Source organism: Pleurodeles waltl, chromosome 9 (genome assembly GCF_031143425.1).
Source record: "Pleurodeles waltl isolate 20211129_DDA chromosome 9, aPleWal1.hap1.20221129, whole genome shotgun sequence".
NCBI classification, from domain to species: domain Eukaryota; kingdom Metazoa; phylum Chordata; class Amphibia; order Caudata; family Salamandridae; genus Pleurodeles; species Pleurodeles waltl.
The window spans coordinates 987,489,268-987,508,778 of record NC_090448.1 but is presented as its reverse complement, the minus strand read 5'-3'; the positions used below and the strand labels follow the sequence as shown (position 1 = coordinate 987,508,778).

Here is a 19,511-nt window from a genome sequence, read left to right as displayed (position 1 = left end):
GGAAGGGGGGATAGAATAAGTATACATTCATACCTGCATTTCTAGCACTCCATGTATCTACTAAGGACCACTCCCATAACCAAGCACTCAGAGTTTGAGCATTGCGTACCACCGGGGAGGAGGGTAATGGTAGGTGTGAGCGATAAAGATCAATATCTAGAATGCTATTAAAGTCTCCCTGCAATATCCAGGAAATACGAACCCAATCTTCAAGTTTTCATGAGATACTCTTGAGAAAGGATGTCTGTTTAGTGAGTAAAGTGAGAATCTCCCTTGTGGATCTACATGTTCCTTTGCGCAGAAGGGCAACCCTGTACGCATCCATATTGTAGCGCCTCTAGCATACGCAGAGTAGTTGGTATGACAGAGCTGGCCTCTGCATTCACAGCACAGCTTTGCTCCCTCCCCAGCTGTTGCGTGAGGTTCTTGGACAAAAGCCATCTGTATACTCCTTCATCATAGCTGTGCTAAGACCTGATATCTTTTGGTAACTGTGTCCAATCCCCCAACATTCCATGTGGTAAAGGTGTATTTGCCTTTGCTTGTCATGGTCAGGTGCATGAGCAGAAGGCCATGTGATCCATTCGCCAATCCCTCCCTGTACATCTTGGGGGCCTCTCCCCAACACTTGCAACGATTGGACACTCTAGGACCTTAACCTTACCCATTGTAATGAACTCATGATCCATTGTAAAACTACAATTGACCAAAAAACAGTATAATGAATAAATAATAACAGTAACTACACAAGACTTGAGAAAAGAGTTGTTGGTTGGGCGTAGCGTGTATTTGCAAGGTAGAGTCATGAAATCCGTAGGGCTCATTGAGGCAGCCCGTCTCTTTGTTACCTGCGCTCCGCCACGGGCACAGTTGTGACAGAGAAACCCAGTCTACGGGTGCAAGAACCTCTGTGGTCTGAGCACATGGGAGGGTGCGTTGGTCACAAATGAGAAGGGTCATGCAACTGATCTTGGCATATTGCTGAGTACTGGATGCCAGTTCATTGGCCCAGGGGGACGTAGGCATGGTACCCAATGCCAGCCTGTTACAAGAGGGATGTGGGAGCGATTAGGGGGGCTTTGCTCAGGGTAGAAGATCATACCAGTTCATCCGTCGTTTGAGAGGTTACTGAGGGCCCAGCCTATGCGCCATGGCATGGTGATGGCTGCTTCTCATTCGACCTGTATCTGGGAATGTGAGAGGGAGTCTTTGACAATAGTGCACAAGATTTTCCTGAGTGGCGTGTCTGATCTCATTGAGGTCAAGGGGTGCCAGTCAGCCCCTGATTCTGTTTGATATTCAGGTCCCCGCGATATTGGGCGAGCCACTTCCAAGCATCTTCCAGATCGGTAATGAAATGGGAGCGTTGGTGCCAGGACGTTGGAACACAGAATGTAGGTCAATTCGATCTCATGCAGCTTTTTCTTTATGCCCAGAAAGGTGGCTCTCCGACATAATACTGTCAACCGGTAATCAGGGAAGATCATGATTTTAGAATGTTCTAGTGTCAGAGAGGTCCCAGTTCGAGTGATAGGAAGGATCCTGTTCCAGTACTGAAAGTTCAACATCCTGAAAAAGTTCAATATCAGGGTGGATTGTTCAATTGTCTTACCCACTTTGGTGTCCTGTTTCTGCACTGGAATAGGTGGGGAGCAGGGGGTAGCAACGTCCTCTGGGACCCACAGACTCAAGGGCGATGGCTCTCCCCAGCTTCCCCAGCATTCCCAAGGCCTTCTCCCAGGCTCGCCCTTAACTCGGGGCTCCAGCACCCACCAGGGGAGAGAATGGGAGGAAGAGGAAGGAGGAGTCCCCCTGTCGCTCTCATTATACAGCCAGCCATGGATGGATTGGAGGCAAAGCTGCGGGCTAGGGACTACCTGCGAGACGGCATCTGCCGTCGGCAGCAGCACACTGGAGTCCAGAGGAAAGGGGGGTGTACCAGTCCACTCATCCCTCCCACCCTAGCATGAGGAGAAGTGGGTAGCTGCTGTGTCTCTGGAGTAATTTTTCTGGGGGCTCAGGGAGGATGGCTCTTCCTCAGCTATTACCACCGGTCCCGCGAAGGCCTTCAGAGCCCGCCTTTGGCCCTCGATGCTTCAAGAGTCTCTCTCCTCCCAGGGGCACGGCAATCAGGTACCACAGTGACCCTCATGTTGTGTGGGGCACTGGGTCTCCTTTGGATAACGGTATATTAGGACCTGCTGGAGTCAGGCACTCGCTCAGTACACATTTGCCATGTTCAGCAGTTGGCCATCGCTCCCATTACTACGAATTCTTGATGTTCAACTTAAAGCATAAATGCAGCTTTTAACACAAATCCACTATTACACTTCTCATAGAGGAAGCATTGTCACTGTCTCCTCTCACTGCAACATAACTTACCAGTTTATTTAAAAAAATACTGTCCCAATGAAAATGTATTGCTATTTATACATCTGGACAAATACTGAATTTCTAAAGCGTGTCAGTCTTGATAGGGAGTGGCAGATGGCATATGCCTCATTCAAAGGGAGCACAACATATGCAATTAAAGTGCACTGAGGGCAGGAGTCCGTTTACGACAGAGTGGAACGTAAGTGTGAAAAGGGGCGGTCAAAAGGAAGCTTATCAAGTCTGCCTCAGGTATAGGTTACTGGCCAGTACAGTACTTCACGCCTAAACTACCAATAAACACCATTTGGTTCCATGATGTTGAAAACCAGTTGACAATAATCAAATGATTTGATGTGGGCCTTCGTGACAGCTCTTCCCAAATTAAAAACTCTTCTCTCCACTCCCACTAACCATTTAAATCCAACTGATGAGAGCACTAGGGAAATGTTAAGTATTGAAGTAAGTGGTGACAGGCAAGACTGCTAACCTTGAAAATATGCAATTGCGTCATATATCATGAACATCTCAAACGTGACACTGCATTAGTCACCTTTGTTTAGTCTGTTGGGATTGTCAAGCCATGAAAGCCCCAACATACTCTCCATGCCTGGTTCATAATCAATGACGTTTTTCTGGTGATTTCCTTCACTGGTCCAAATTACAACAAACACAGTTGCTACATTCCCCTTCTTAAACTTGCTGTGCACTCAGCACTAAACCTCTCATCTTCCTTATCACCTCAGTACATTACAGTAGTCACCTAATATGCAAACTTTTTCCAACATCCCCAATGCACTTCTCCAGAGGTTCACCACATTGGAACAAGAATGACCATTCTCGATCAATGGATCTATAATGTGCATGGATTACAGGAAAGATTTTCTTCTGGTACTGGAAAAGATATGGAAAGGAGTTTCTGCCTTCATATGCCCTCTGTAAATGTGGAATTTCTTGGTTGCACGCCCTGTTGGTCTAATCTTTGTTTGGGACATTTGTAGTTTGTGGGAAGCTTTTGGTCAGGGGAGAGACATGTAGAACAACATTTGTATAAAGGGAGAAATTTGCAGGCTGTCTTTTCTAGTGAAAATACTAGTGCACAATATTTTTAGATACGGAAAAGCAGTATGCACCAACAAAACCATTAGTGGAATGATTATGGTTAAAGGCAAAAACTGTATGCGTATAATGCTTTTGCAGGTCAAGTGTCTATAATGTTTTGGGACTGGCTGTGAGGCAGCTTTGTATAGAAATATAGGTAGGCAATTCTTCCCACCCACAACACCACAGATGGCATCCAACTTGAACCACCATCTTCACAAATCTTTAATGGCTCAGAGAGAGCACATCATTAGTAGCTTCTGCTAGGCTAACCTGAATTAAGTTTCTAAAAATCATCAATACCAATAGATGTCCCAAAACCTAAAAGTCACAATTTTATTTCTTGATCTGGGCTCACTTTAAAAATATAAGAGTAGTTTACACCAGTGGTTCCCAAACTTTTGACTCCTGAGGGCCCCCACTGAATAACTAAAGGAAGTCGGTGACCCCCAAGCAATTTGCATGATTTAAATTTGCACATTAAAACAGTAATTCGCAACAAAATACACAAGCAAATACACACAAATTATTTAATTACTTAAGACATAGTTATTTTATATTGAAAAAATATGGGGAAAAAAAAATAATGGGAAGGTGCTGCATCTCGCTGACTAACTTTCAATGTTTGGTTTTATTTAGGAAAACTGAATCCTCAGGTCCGATTCTACATTTTTCAACCGATTTCTATTTTTATCTTTTAGGTACATAAGATCTGAGAAAGGGTTTTCACATATGTGTTGGGGAAATGAAGTAAAACCATAACGAACTCTCATCTCTCCATAGCCTCCCTGTCACACGTAATTCCTTTTTTTATAGCTACTCTGAAACCAGTGTACGGTGGTAGGGTCTTGGAGCACTTTACAGGGGACTACAAAGTGTAGAATTCACATCTTCCACACTGGTAGGCATTTTCGAAGAGTGCTTGGTCTGGAGAAGCACAAACTCAAGATTCAGAACATAATACTGTGGTTAGCGTTGACCTTAATAATAAGAATGTATTTCTACACAACCAAACCTTTTTAGCAGCATAAGGAAAAATAAAGACTGGGAAAAAACTTGTACCATGCAGTTTGCATACAGCTCTTTAATGGTAGTTCATAGTTCACTGTGCGAGATTACGATTGTAACTTATGAAGTGCACAGTACAAAAGAATCTATGTGACAAAAACAGTAATCCACTGTGCTCTGCACATAAAATAATGTTCTTTGCACCAGGCATAAAATCCATCTGTGCCAACTTAGATGAGTCAAAACTGCCACTAGACAAAACTCCCATCTCTCTCCAGCATGTACATTAGTCACCAGAGTTAGCTTGACGCTTTTATTTTTGCCTGAAAGCTGCTGGTTGTCGAGGAGCTTTGCAGTGCTTTTAAAACTACTGCACCAATGAAGTAATAGGTATAAAAATATGCACGTGCTTCTGTCAGGGCCCCAGCTGGAGAAGTGCCTTCCTGCTGGCCCAGTCCTGCACACCCCCTGGGAATGTGTCACTGACTGATTGGGGGGCTGAAGACCACAGGATGGGATCAGCTGGTTTACACCACTTAAGGAGGGCTTGATTCAACACGTCTATTAAACATAGACTCTGCTATCTACCACTTTACCCTTCTATGTGCTTGCCTGTGTTGTTGTTCTCATCATAATGAGTTCACCCACTAATATTTACAATGCCAGTCATTTGAAACACTTGTTTGTTATTCATTGTTCAAATGAGAGCTAAACAGATCAGCAAACACTCACCTTTTCCAAGTGCCCAGACTTGTTGTACTTTTCCTCAGCAAAGACCAGCTCCATTTCACTCACATCATTGTTCAAAATGAAACACACTTTTGACTTATAGAACTCAGGGTCGTCTGTTTCAAAGTACTGAAAAAAAAGAGTGACGTGGAAGAAAAAGCTAATGTTTAGAATAGCACAAACACCTGTCTTAACAACACTAGTAACAGCTTTCTGCCTAAAGTTTAAAGTCAACTCACATGAAAACATATTTGATTATAACAATTCAGCCATAAGCAACTTCGACTTTCATCATAAGTAAATACATTTCATGTATTTAATAATGACTATTTCATAGCATACTTTTCACAAATTCATGAAATATAGTGCCAATTCCGTTTGAATTAGTAAAGATCTAAGTAAATGTTGAAAACATAAAAATACGGAGTGTGTGGCCAAAAGGACCAAGATGGTGAACACAAGTTTTCAGACCTCTGCTCAAAGCCCATAAATCCTTCATAATGATTGACAGAGGGCAACCCTTAACTACAAGCAAGCCCTAGGATATGACTTCTGTCCCTCCAGAGAATGTTGTTGATCTTTTGGAGGTGCTGTGGGTGAGGGAAGCTTCTTCTTTGCTGGTTTTAGTGTGTTTGCCTTGAGCTTTCACTTTTTCTGCTTTTGTTGGCTGGTGTTGAATGGAGCTTTCTTTTTCTTTCTCTCTTGGATTTTGCACAGAGTCTCTGTGGCGATCCATTTTTTCTGTTGTTGTTTCTTGAAACCTAGTCCTCCTGGCAAGTTGATGTCAGTGTTTCTTTGATCTTCTCCCACTGACTTTCTACTGGGTCTCTGTAATCCTCTAGTTCTTGCAGGACTTAAAACTTGTTACTGAGGATGACTGAGTATTCACTCTGTTTCTGTGCATCTTTGAGGAGGGTGGGGTTATATCACTGAAGTTGACTTGTCGGTTCCATCCATGCTTCCTTCAGCCTTATTGTTAGTGTAGCCACAACAAGGAGATGGTCGGACGTCACGTCTGCTCCTCTTATCACTCTCACATCCTGCTGGCACTCGAGTACTTCTTGGCAATGCAGACATGCTATTGTTCTCTGCTGAATGGTCTGCTGACACCCATGTTGCCTTGTGTATTCTTTTGTGTGGATATATACTGTCACCAATCATCAGACTGCTCACTGTACAGAGATCCACAAGCGTTTCACCATTCATGTCCATGTCACCAAGGCCATGGTTGCCCATGACTTCTTCGTTCCCAGTGTTGTCACTTCCAATCTCAGTATTGAGGGTCCCCATCAGTATGGTGATGTCTCCCTCAAGGCATTTCCCCAGGATGGACTGGAGTCTGGTGCAAACTCTTCTTTTACCTCTTCTTTGCTGTTACTTGTAGGTGCATAGGACTGGATAACATTCATGTTGACCCTCTTTTTCTTTGTGTGGAAGGTCACTGTTATGATTCTGGGACAGTATCTCATCCAACCAGAGTTCTGCTGGCTGCTGGCGTTAGCATCAGCGCTACTCCCTGAGGGTGTGTGGTGTATTCTCTTCCTCATGTCCAGAATACAGCAGCATTTCTCCTGGAGTCAGTCTTTTATTGACTGACTCTGTCCATCTGGTCTTGCTGATGCCAAGCAGGGCAACTTTGTATTTTTTCATCTCTTCAGTCTCGGTCAAGAGCAGGTGGATTGGCTCTGTGGCTTCCAGGGATTTCTGCCTTTCGCCACAAGGAATCATAGCTCTCTGTGAAGGAGTTTTCTCACTCTCCCCAGGGCCTGGATGTCTTTTGGTTGAGGCTTTTGTAGCTAGGATTGTTTTACATGGTGGGGTGGCTAGCCCCAAGCACACCCCCTCCTCCTTTCGTAGCTGGGCTTGGGAGTTGCCACAGCAGACAGAAGAGAAGCTTAAGAACCGAAAGCAAAGATTAATCAGTCATCTTGTCACAGAAGCCCAGGAAGCAGCATGCCAAGGAAACTTCAGAAGCACTCTACGTCATAACAAGGAAACTCCATGCAGATACAGAAAGTCAGAAAGACCTGTTAAAGACAAAGCTGTGAAGACAATCAAGGGTAACGAAGGCCAAACACGAAGATGGGTGGAGCACTTTGAAGAACTGCTGAACCACCCCTTGCCTCAGTCCCCACCAGACATACAGCCAGCTGACAAGAACTTGCCAATCGACTGCAGAAGAGCTATTGAGGAAGAATTACGGCAAACCATCAAACATCTGAGAAATGGGAAGGCAACATGACCTGACAATATTCCTGCAGAAGCATTAAAGGTAGATATCAAAACATCAGTAAGCATGCTCTAACCCATGTTTGGAAGGATATGGGAAGAGGAAAAGGTGCCATGAGACTGGAAAGAAAAATATCTCATCAACATCCCCAAGAAAGGTGATTTGAGTAACATTGCAAACTACTGAAGCATAACTCTTCTATCAACCCCAGACAAAGTATTCAACAGAGTCATCCTGAACAGGATAGAGGAACAAGTAGACACTCAGTTGCAAGACCAGCAAGGTGGCTTACACAAAGATAGATGCTGCACAGACCAGACTGCAGCACTGCGCATCATCACTGAGTAGTCGATGGAATGGAACTGCCCCCTCTATGGACCTTGACTATGAGAAGTCATTTGGGGCCACATGTGCGTAGCTTTTTTCTTGTCGCAAATGGCCCAATTTGCAGAATCAGGCCATTTGCAACAAGAAAAAATAATTTTGGTATGTACAGACCCTATTTTGGATTCAGTAATTTATTTATCGAATCGCAAAATAGGTTTGGAGTCGCAATTAGGTAGGGGCATTTCCTTCGTAACTGCGAGTTGCAGTGCGATGTAGGATTGTTTTGTGACCGTGAATGTGATCACAAAACAATCGCAGTTAGCACCAATTTCAAATTGGTGCTAACCCATTCACAAAGGGGAAGGGGCCCCCATGGGACCCCATTCTCCTTTGTGAATGGTAGCAAAAATATTGTTCAGAGCAGGCAGTGGTCCTATGGACCACTGCCTGCTTCGAAAAAATGAAGTCAACTTTTCATTTTTGTTTTCCTTTGCTTATCCTTTCAGGAAAACAGGCTGCATTTAAAAAATAATACTGCTTTATTTAAAAGCAGTCACAGATATGGTGGTCTGCTGTCCCCATCAGGCCACCATCCCTGTGAGTGCAGCCATTCCCATTGGGGTTGCAAATTGCGACCTACCTCACGAATATTGAGGTAGGTCATTTGCGACCTCATTGGGAATTGCAAACAGTGTGAAGTACACTGTTGTACATATGGTTTTGCAACTCACAAATTGCGAGTCGCAAAAACTCGGTGTCGTACATCTGGTCCTAAATGACTTGACAATGAGAAGTCATTCAACTGCGTGGACAGCAGAGATCCCATAGAAACTCCTTCACTGCTATTGTGTGCCTGATAAACTTATAAAAATCATAAGGAGTTCTTATAAAGGAATGACCTGCAAGCTAGTCGATGGAGGACAACTCACAGAAACCTTCCAAGTGAGAATCAGAGTCGGCCAGGGTTGTTTGTTCTCAACTTTTCTCTTCGTGCCAGCCATACACTGGATCATGAAGGCATCCACAGCAAGAAACAGGAATCCAGTTGACACCTTGGAGGCAGCTCGACAACCTGGACTTTCCAGATGACCTGGCTCTACTCTTCCATACCCATCTGCAGGTGCAAGAGAAGACTGACAACATGGCAGCCACTCCAGCACAACTTGGCCTCAACATCCATAGATCCAACCAAGATCTTGCAGCCTAACACAGGCAGCATAACTGCAGTCACTCTTGCAAGAGATGCACTGGAAGAGATTGAGGCCTTCACTTATTTGGGCAGTGTCGTAGCGTCACAGGCATCAAGGCAAGAATTGGCAAAGCAAGGGCTCCCTTCATTCTGCTAAACAATATCTGGAGCTCCAAAGGCCTAATGCTGCAAACCAAGAGTAGGCTTTTTAACACCAACATAAAATGGGTCTTTCTGTATGGAGCAGAAACTTGCAGGACAACTGTGACCACCACCAACAAAGTCCAGACCTTTATCAATATCTGTCTGAGGAAAATCCTCCAAATCTACTGGCCAAACACCATCAGCAACAACGACCCATGGCAGCAGACTTTCCAACTCCCGGCTCATGAAGAAATAATGAAACTACTCTGGGGCTGGATGGGCCACTCCCTCTGCAAGCCTGCTTCAAACACCACCAGGCAAGCCTGAATCTGGAATGCTTAAGGGAAAAGAGGAAGACCAAGAAACACGCACAGGACAGAGGTGGCTGGAGAGTCCTGGTTGATGGCCTGTACCCAGGAGGGGTTGTAGACATACATATGTAGGATGAAGGAAGCACTGTGAGGAGGAGAGAAGTCTGACACAATGACCATGATCACCCGAGCCTGGGCGGGCTGGGGAGAGGGCACACTGTTAGGGTGGTTTGATCCTGGACTTGGTGTGCTGCAGGCAAATGAGTAGCTCCAGCAGGGGTTGTGAGTCCATGGTTCCGTTGGGCAGAGCTCCTTGTGTCTGGTGGGACTCGGTAACAGGCGATGCACCAGACTGAGCAGTGCCTAGGCTCTGCACTATGCAATGGCTAATGACAGAATGACTTATTGCCTGGTCATGTGTCCCCCAGTGATCCTTGTTTGCCGGGGAGTGCTGGAGGAGGCTGGGCAAGACAATATAAACACAGGTCCAGGCTTGACAGCCTTGTTTTACTCCCAAACACCCTATCAAGCGAACAGAGGAATCTTTCTAATCCCTGCGGCCTACCACCTGCCCGAATATGGAAAGCAATTGCGACTTCTGGGAGACTGTTGCTGTTGATGTTGCAATCTATGGCTGGATTTAAAATTCTATTTCACCAAATCACACTTATCCTTGTCTTAACTCAGGCCAATGAGGTGACGGTGAGGATTCAGAGGATTTGTTGTTGTAGTGGCATGGACTGGTTGGCTCCCCACCATAATTTAACTCCTTACACTGACATCAGAGTAAGGAGCATAGCACATCTGATGGGAGACTGCTTTCGCTACCCTGGACATGGTGAGATGACAGGGTAATCTGGAAGCTGGCGGATCTATTGACTGGACTATCTCCTGGGCAATACCTGTTCCTCAGTAGCCCCTTGAAATAAGCAGTGGTTAGTTGAACCTCATGGATGGACTAGACCTCCAGTTCACCTTGATGGTAAAGAATAAAGGGACATAAACAGCCAGACAGGGCACCCTCGATAAAATAATTGGGTGAAATGTCATAAGGGGTAGCAGTTCTCTCTCAGAAGGAAACCTGGACACAACCCATTCAAGTGACCTAGTTCGTAGGTGTAGGAAGTTAGCTCTGTATGTACTATTTCAAAGTAAGAAACAGTGTGCACAGAGTCCAAGGGTTCCCCTTAGAGGTAAGATAGTGGCAAAAAGAGATAATTCTAATGCTCTATTTTGTGGTAGTGTGGTTGAGCAGTAGGCTTATCAGAGGGTAGTGTTAAACATTTGTTGTACACACACAGGCAATAAATGAGGAACACACACTCAAAGACAATTCCAGGCCAATAGGTTTTTATATAGAAAAATATATTTTCTAGTTTATTTTAAGAACCACAGGTTCAAGATTTACAAGTAATACTTCAAATGAAAGGCATGTCACTTAGGTATTCTAGGAACTTTTAATAATCACAATAGCATGTACAGTTTTGACAAAAATTGCAATAAGCTATTTTAAAAGTGGACACTGCAAAAATCAACAGTTCCTGGGGGAGGTAAGTATTTGTTAAGTTCACAGGTAAGTAAAACACTTACAAGGTTCAAAGTTGGGTCCAAGGTAGCCCACCGTTGGGGGTTCAAGGCAACCCCAAAGTTACCACACCAGCAGCTCAGGGCCGGTCAGTTGCAGAGGTCAAAGTGGTGCCCAAAACACATAGGCTTCAATGGAAACGGGGGTGCCCCGGTTCCAGTCTGCCAGCAGGTAAGTACCCGCGTCTTCGGAGAGCAGACCAGGGTGGTTTTGAAGGGCACCGGGGGGGACACAAGCAGGCACAGAAAGTACACCCTCAGCGGTACAGGGGCGGCCGGGTGCAGAGTGCAAACAGGCTTCGGGTTTCAGATAGGAATCAATGGGGAGACCCGGGGGTCTCTTCAACTATGCAGACAGGCACGGGGGGATCCTCGGGGAAGCCACCACCTGGGGTAGGCAGAGGTTCGCTCCTGCACTGGAGTTCGGTTCCTTCAGGTCCTGGGGGCTGCGGGTGCAGTGCTGGTTCCAGGCATCGGTTTCCTTGTTACAGGCAGTCGCGGTCAGGGTGAGCCTCTGGATTTCCTCTGCAGTCGTCGCTGTGGGGGCTCAGGGGGGTCAACTCTGGCTGCTCACTGTCTCGCAGTCGCCGGGGAGTCCTCCATGTAGTGTTAGTTTTCCGCAGTTCGAATCGGGGGCGTCGGGTGCAGAGTGGAAAGTCTCACGCTTCCACCGGGAAACGTGGGGCCTTTAAAGTTGCTTCTTTGTTGAAGAAAGTTGCAATTTCTTGAACAGGGCCACTGTTCTAAGGAGCTTCTTGTCCTTTAGATGCAGGGCAGTCCTCTGAGGCTTCAGAGGTTGCTGGTCCCTGTTGGATGTGTCGCTGTTGCAGTTTCCGTCGAAGTAGGGAGACAGGCTGGTGGGGCTGGGCCAAATCAGTTGTCGTCTCCGTCTTCACTGCAGGGCGTCAGGTCAGCAGTCCTTCTTCTTCTTTAGGTTGCAGTAATCTATCTTCCTCGGTTCTGGGAGACCCTAAATACTGAATTTAGGGGTGTGTTTAGGTCTGGGAGGGCAGTAGCCAATGGCTACTGTCCTTGAGGGTGGCTACACCCTCTTTTTGCCTCCTCCCTGTGGCGAGGGGGGCACATCCCTAAACCTATTGGGGGAATCCTCCTTCTACAAGATGGAGGATTTCTAAAAGTAAGAGTCACCTCAGCTCAGGACACCTTAGGGGCTGTCCTGACTGGGGGGTGACTCCTCCTTGTTTTCCTCATTATCTCCTCCAGCCTTGCCGCCAAAAGTGGGGGCAATGGCCGGAGGGGCGGGCATCTCCACTAGCTGGGATGCCCTGTGGCGCTGTAACAAAGGGGGTGAGCCTTTGAGGCTCACCGCCAGGTGTTACAGTTCCTGCAGGGGGAGGTGAGAAGCACCTCCACCCAGTACAGGCTTTGTTCCTGGCCACAGAGTGACAAAGGCACTCTCCCCATGTGGCCAGCAACATGTCTGGTGTGTGGCAGGCTGGCAAAAACTAGTCAGCCCACACTGGAAGTCGGGTATGTTTTCAGGGGGCATCTCTAAGATGCCTTCTGGGTGTATTTTACAATAAAGTGCACACTGGCATCTGTGTGAATTTATTGTGCTGAGAAGTTTGATACCAAACTTCCCAGTTTTCGGTTTAGCCATTACGGTGCTGTGGAGTTCGTGTTTGACAGACTCCCAGACCATATACTCTTATGGCTACCCCGAAACTTACAATGTCTAAGGTTTTGCTTAGACACTGTAGGGGCACAGTGCTCATGAACATATGGTCTCACCTGTGCTATAGTGCACCCTGCCTTAGGGCTGTAAGGCGTACTAGAGGGGTGACTTACCTATGCCACAGGCAGTGTGAGGTTGGCATGGCACTCTGAGGGGAGTGCCATGTCGACTTAGTCATTTTCTCCCCACCAGCACACACAAGCTGGCAAGCAGTGTGTATGTGCTGAGTGAGGGGTCCCTAGGGTGGCATAAGACATACTGCAGCCCTTAAAGAACTTCCCTGGCATCAGGGACCTTGGTACTAGGGGTACCAGTTACAAGGGACTTACCTGTGTGCCAGGGTTGTGCCAATTGTGGAGACAAAGGTACAGTTTAGGGAAATAAGACTGGTGCTGGGGCCTGGTTAGCAGGGTCCCAGCACACTTTCAAATCATAACTTAGCATCAGCAAAGACAAAAAGTCAGGGGGTAACCATGCCAAGGAGGCATTTCCTGACAGTAGGCCATATGATAGTCAAAAGATGCACTGGAAATCAAAATTGGCAAGGTTCGATTGGATGTCTCTCTTCTTGGACAAGACCTGAGACAAGCTTTCAAAAGTATTACAGTGACCGAAGCAAAGACTGCTGAAACAAGACGCCACGTTCAAGGACTTGCAGCAAACAGTGACCAGACACTAGGGGGCGGCAGCAGAATTCCTGGATCTTAAAGCTGAAGGTGGAGAGGGTTGAGCACGGAAAAATAACTTTTGTTTCTTAGGGTGTTTTGAATCTATCGAGCAGGGAGAGTAGAAACTATTTAGATCTTTATAATACAAAAAGCACATCAAGCACTCGCCCACCTGTCATCCCTGGATGCTCTACCGAGGTGGATAATTTCCCGTGTTCTAAATTACCAGGAAAGGGATGTGATCTTAGCAGCAGCCTGAGCACCTACAATATGAGTCTAAATACATCTCTATTTCATCCCAGACATTACCAAATGTGTTCGGAAGCTATTCAAATCCTTCAAGGTCATTAAATAGAAGCTGACAGCAATGGATCTTTTTTTTGTTTTTTATAACAAACTTTATTTATTTTCATATTTTTCCAAAATTAACAACAAGCACATTATGTTCATGCAAGAGGTATCCTTCGAGTGTTCAGGTTGATAACAACATATACTGTGACTTGTAAGGATCAACCCACTTACTGCAACAGATCATGGTAAACCCACCACTTCCCCTATATTTTATAATAGTTCTGATGACATCCCCATGACTCATAAATAGGCTTTTCTTGTTGGGCGCACCAGTCAACACCGGTCCACCACATCAGCAACAATGGGGCTGTGGGTCTTTTCCATAGTTGGGCTATGTCTCTTTTTGCGACTAAACATGCCATCCCTATAAAGGTCCAGTCTGCCGTGGCCCTCCAGCTCCTCTAGAAAGTCCCAATAGTGATACCTTAGGGCCCAGTTCAATCAGGCGCTCCAATACCTCTGGAGCCTCCCTCTCCACTGCATTCCAAAAAGCGTGCAGTACTCCCAGGCCATATGCATAAGGTGTTCTGGTTGCAGTCCACATCTCACACATCTGGGGGTGGGGGGTGTCCAAGGACATTTGGTGCATGCATGAGGGGGACAGGTATGTCATGTGGTAGTAGTTAATCTGCACCATCTGCAGGCCAGTTCTCGAGGGTCAGGTATGCCTCTCTCTAATCATCTTCGTCTAGGTCCGCTACCCAAGCCACCCATTTTTGTCATAGAGATTCAAGTGACAGCAATGGATCTTAACCACATGCTGCTGCATCCCTCAAACAAAGTTATTTTCACAAACCACTCTTTCTTCTTGGATACACCTCAGGCGGCATGGGAGTGGGGTGGAGAGGAATCACTCGCTGCGCCACTTATGCAGATATGGGATCAACAAGACACCTGGAGGAATCCGTCACGTATATGTTACTGGGAGCGTCACAGATAAGGCAGACCTAGCTCCATGATGAGGAGTCAGTCCATAATACTACCACTGCAGAGTTCGGGCTCAGAGTAAGCCAATGAACAAGAGGATCCCATAGCAGCTCACAGTCCAGTGAGTGGGTCATCTGTGGAGAACCCCTCAGGAACACTGCTGGCAGAAGAAGACAAAGTCAATGACGAGATGTAGAACAGTAACTGAATCAGAGACCATTTATTCGGTTTGAAATGAGACTTTGGGACCCTTCCTGACATGTGATGATATAGAAACCCCACTTCGGATGTAACCATTAGCCCTCTACACTGCAAGATGATCAGCTTAAGAGCTATGAGGAGATCGTCCTTCATGCTTCACTCTCATTTTCCCCTCTCTTTCTTCATCCAGTTACCCCCTCTTTTTCTTGACCTGTATGTTTGTTTTGTTACATTTACTTTCTAGTGTCGCCCTTCTTGTTCTATAAAGGTAGTGGGCATGTATGAGGAGGGTTCCTTGAGGGGACGGGGTTCCCACCCTTTATTCTTTTGCTACCCTGGAACAGCACTAGATCCTCTTTTCCAAAGGATGCTTCGGGTTTAGATATATGTGATGGAAAAGGGAGTTCTTGTTTCCATGTTTTGTTGATTCACTTCTCAGGGCTAGAACAAGCACACTCATTCTTACTCATCAATACATATTGGAGAACTCTTTATGGGAAAAGCTCCAAGACCCATTGAGATGCATCTCATGGATCATGATCAGGTTAGTAAAAAAAATAAAAAGAGGGGCAGTTCTGGGTATTGCCAAAATATATGGTTCAGATATGCTTCTACTACAAAAAAATACTTTATGGCGAATCACTGTTATTGTTTAAACTGATATGGTTGCAACACAACTATACACTCCGGCTTTGGGAGAACATTGTGTGGAGTAGCTGTACTAATAGGCAAACACCTCTCCCTAGTGGTGTCTGAAAATGGATTGATGTTGGGTGGGGTGGGCCAGACTGGTGTCTACCTTCCTATATGGTCGACCCATCACACTAAGTTTGATTTATGTACCACTCCCAATTTCCAAATCATCCCTGTCCTTAATAGGTTCAATTATTCTGGAGACCCTGGATGGCCTGGCTATAATAGGGAGCAATTTTAATTGTCTTGTGGACTACACATAAAATAGACTGGGTCCCCTTTGGTAACGACTCCTTAGTCACCTCTAACAGGTGAATTTCTCTATTCCATAGGTCTTATCGATTTTTAAAGATTCTGTAACCCAGAGGTAGGAGGTTACATCTTTTCTAAGGCATACACAAGTCATTCTAATGTACTGACTACTGTCTTACACCCACATTAACTCTCCATCATATAATATAATTATCAATCCACGCACAGGACTTATTTGACCATGCCCCAGCTGAACCTTTCTTTCACTGCAACCCCTCTCATATTCCAATTCTGGAAACTCAATCCCTGGCAGCATCAAAAGGAGGATATATACAATGTCACTGATGGAAGACACTTCCCAATTCATTGAGGTTAATGAGGATTCAGTGGCTTCTCCTCAGATGCTGTGGGAGGCGCTGTGAGGAAATGAGGTGTATTATGTGGTGTGGTTGTGCGACCTCACCATGTAATACACTTACAAACCCTTTTAGGGCTTATAGGTTTTGCTTGTGGAACCCTTAGCATAACCCTGGGTAGCTGTAGCTCGGAATCTGGGCAAGATAACCATCTTCATGATCGCCACCCTGTCAGCCAATGACACAGGGAGGCCTATCCACTGGGCTATCTGATCTTCTAATTTGAAGACCGCTTGTCCAAAGTTCTGATCGTGATTTGAGGATCCCTATGTATCCACACTAATGGGTGTCTGATTTGTCCCGTGCACCACTTAAAGGAGAAATCCAGAGTATGGAGTTCAGTTAGGGGGGAAAATGGTTGAATTGGGCCTGAGTATTTCTTGCAACAAAAATACTCACGTATAAGGGGTGCTGTTTGCATATCTGGGTTTTGGACTTATAACACCTTGTCATCTGCGTAGAGGAAAATGGTAAGGGGTGGTGTCGAAATCCCAGTGCCGCTTTGGAATGTCTCTGCTGAATTCTACATGCCAGCGGTTCTAATGCCAAGGCAAATGGTGTCTGCGACAGTGGGCACCCCTGCCGTGTACAGCTACATATCTTTATTAAGCTCGATACACAGACATTGGTGAACACTCAAGCTGTTGGGTCTGTGTATAAAAAACATATCCACCGCGTGAACGCATCGGGCATGCCCATATGATGTAACACTGAGAACACCTAGTCCCACTGTATAGAATCAAAACGCCTTAGCGGCATCCAAGAGTACTGTTGCAGCCTTGAGCGAGGGGTCTAATTGGTGTAGAATTGCAAACAGTGTGCGCAGATTGTGCAAGGTGGACCAGCCCGGGATAAAACCTGACTTATACGGCAGTACCAGTGCCGGAAGGAACAGCTGAAGCCGAGCAGCTATTTTTTTCGCCAGTATTTTGGTGTCCGCGTTGATTATTGACAGTGGTCAATATGATTCACATCTCTCTGGCACCCTGCCTGGCTTTAACAGGGTAATTCTGAGGGCTTCACGAACGGTCTGGGCAATATTCGTTTTTTTAGGCGGCCATGTATATTGTGGGTAAATGTGGTGCTAGTAGATCTGCAAATTTCTTATTGAATTCACTAGGGAGTCAGTTGCTGTCCGACGCCTTTCCATTCAGTAGGGAGCATATGGCCTCTCGCCCCTCCTCTACCATTATCAGTTGCACTCAAAATTCTATTTGCCCTGGGGAGAGCCACGCCAGGGTCAACTCGTCAAGATACGTGGCAGTTTCAGTTACCACCGCTGCCTCCTGTGGCCCATAGAACCTGGAACAGAAATTTACAAATTTTGCCAGAATAGCAGGAGCATCAAGACACATCTCACCATCTTGGGTCTCTATCCTCACTATGTGGGCTTGTGTCCATTTTCTCTTTTATTTTATTGGCTAGACTGCAACCCGGTCTCCCAACCTCTCCATAGCACCTCCCCACCCAATGTCTAGACATATGTTGAACCTCTTGTGTGGCTGTATCGCTGTATTCAGTAACAAGCTCTCTTATTTCTGCTAGAATACGTGGTGAGGGGTTCATCTCATACTGCCGTTCCAGGCCCTTTACATTCTTCTCTGTGGTCTTCACATAGGAGCGAAGGGCCCTGCTATCCCTGCTTGTAGTCCTAAACATCCTCCCCTGAGTGTGGATTTAAATGCGTCCCACAGCGTGTCTGCACCGTCTGCAGGCCCCTTGTTCCCTTCAAAATAGTGCATAATCACTTCTCTCACTTCATTGAGGAATACTGGGTCTGGTAGAGATGAGTCTTTCAGCCTCCATTCAAAATGTGTAGGTATATGTGTGGTGAGTGCTACTTCCAGCAGGACAGGTGAGTGATCTGAAAATGTTCTGGGTACGTGAAAAACAGCTGTTGTCCATGTGGTCTCTTCTCGCGACACCAGCCAGTAGTACAACTTAGACCATGTTTTGTGTATTACAGAGGTATATGTTTCTTCTCTAGCATTTGGATGCCTAGCCCTCCAGGCGTTTATGAGACTGTATTCCTCCATAGCGTCTCAAATAACCTTGGCTGAATGTTTGCCTTGCCAGTCTGCTGAGGCAGATCGGTCCCGCGTGGAGTCAATATACGTGTTGAGACCCCCTCCCCATAGAAGCACTGTAAATTGTAGAATGTACAAGCGGTTATAAAATTCAGGATCATCTATGTTAGGCCCATATGTATTGATAATAGTCACTGCTGTGCCACACAAGTTAACTTGCATTATTAGGTAGCATCCGTGATCAACTGTTTCAGAGTGTGTGAGTGTAAACTAAATACACTTTTTAATTAGGATGAGGACCCCCTAGAGTACGATGAATATGATGAGGCCATTTTGAATGCAGCCCATCTAGATTCCACATGCAAGTCAGCAGAATGTGTGAGATGCGTTTCTTGTATTAGTACTATTTGTACCTGGTGGCGATCCATATAAACAAGCACTTGCCTTATCTTTTTGGGATTACTGAGCCCTCGGACAGTCCAAGTTAGTAGCCTTATATGACCCTGTGTGTGCATAATGGTATTAAAATGTGTGCTTGTATGTTATGTGATAGTAGTGTTTGGACAGTATGTGACATATTAGCATTTCTCATTATGGTGTGTTGCAGTGACTGCATATGCAAACAAAACGCCCTCCCACCCACTCACTCCAGCATCGCAAGCATGCCAAAGCCATCCCATACATAATCTTGAGATAAAAACAGACCAAATGAATAATAACAGTCATCCTAGTTAACGCATTACCATGGTATGATACCATTTGGGATGTACCCTTGTGGGGCATCTAGAGACCATCATTCCCATCCGATGGGCATGGATGGCCAGCAACTCGTGTCGACCTGTGGAAATCAGGTTAGAAGCACTTAAGGGCAAGCTGCATTGTATGCGTTAGTATGGGTCAGTACTATACAGGTATAGGGTTAGAGTAGGGCAACCAAGGATCCATAAGATTGTCTTCTCTTGTAGTTCACATGGCCTGGTTGAGATTCTGTACGTAAGCCTATCACTGGGTGTACTTCTAGGAGGTCATCTTCGAATGCCACGCACTTACAGTTTATCTCATTTAGCAGATGTGGTCGCTCAGAATCTGGTGTCAAAGCAGGAGAGAGTGGTGGGCTTTTCTGGGGGCACTACATAGATTTAATAAAGTCCATGCTCTGGTCAAAAAATACCTTTCAGCACGGTTTCTACATAGATTTCAAGATGGCCCGTATGGATAAGTTACTTACCTGTAAATCCTAGTTCTCTTCCAGGGGTATCCTCATCAAAGTCATAAACATTGAATATT

General features: G+C 45.7%; 1 protein-coding gene across 3 annotated transcripts in view; it reads right to left on the bottom strand.

Moving 5' to 3' along the window:
* AREL1 (apoptosis resistant E3 ubiquitin protein ligase 1) overlaps positions 1-19,511 on the bottom strand; it is a 708,282-nt gene that overhangs the window by 272,972 nt on the left and 415,799 nt on the right. For all 3 annotated transcript variants that reach the window (XM_069208486.1, XM_069208484.1, XM_069208485.1), the window contains exon 15: positions 5,212-5,337. In XM_069208486.1, coding sequence (XP_069064587.1) covers positions 5,212-5,337 — 126 coding nt within the window. The remainder of the gene's footprint in view (positions 1-5,211; positions 5,338-19,511) is intronic.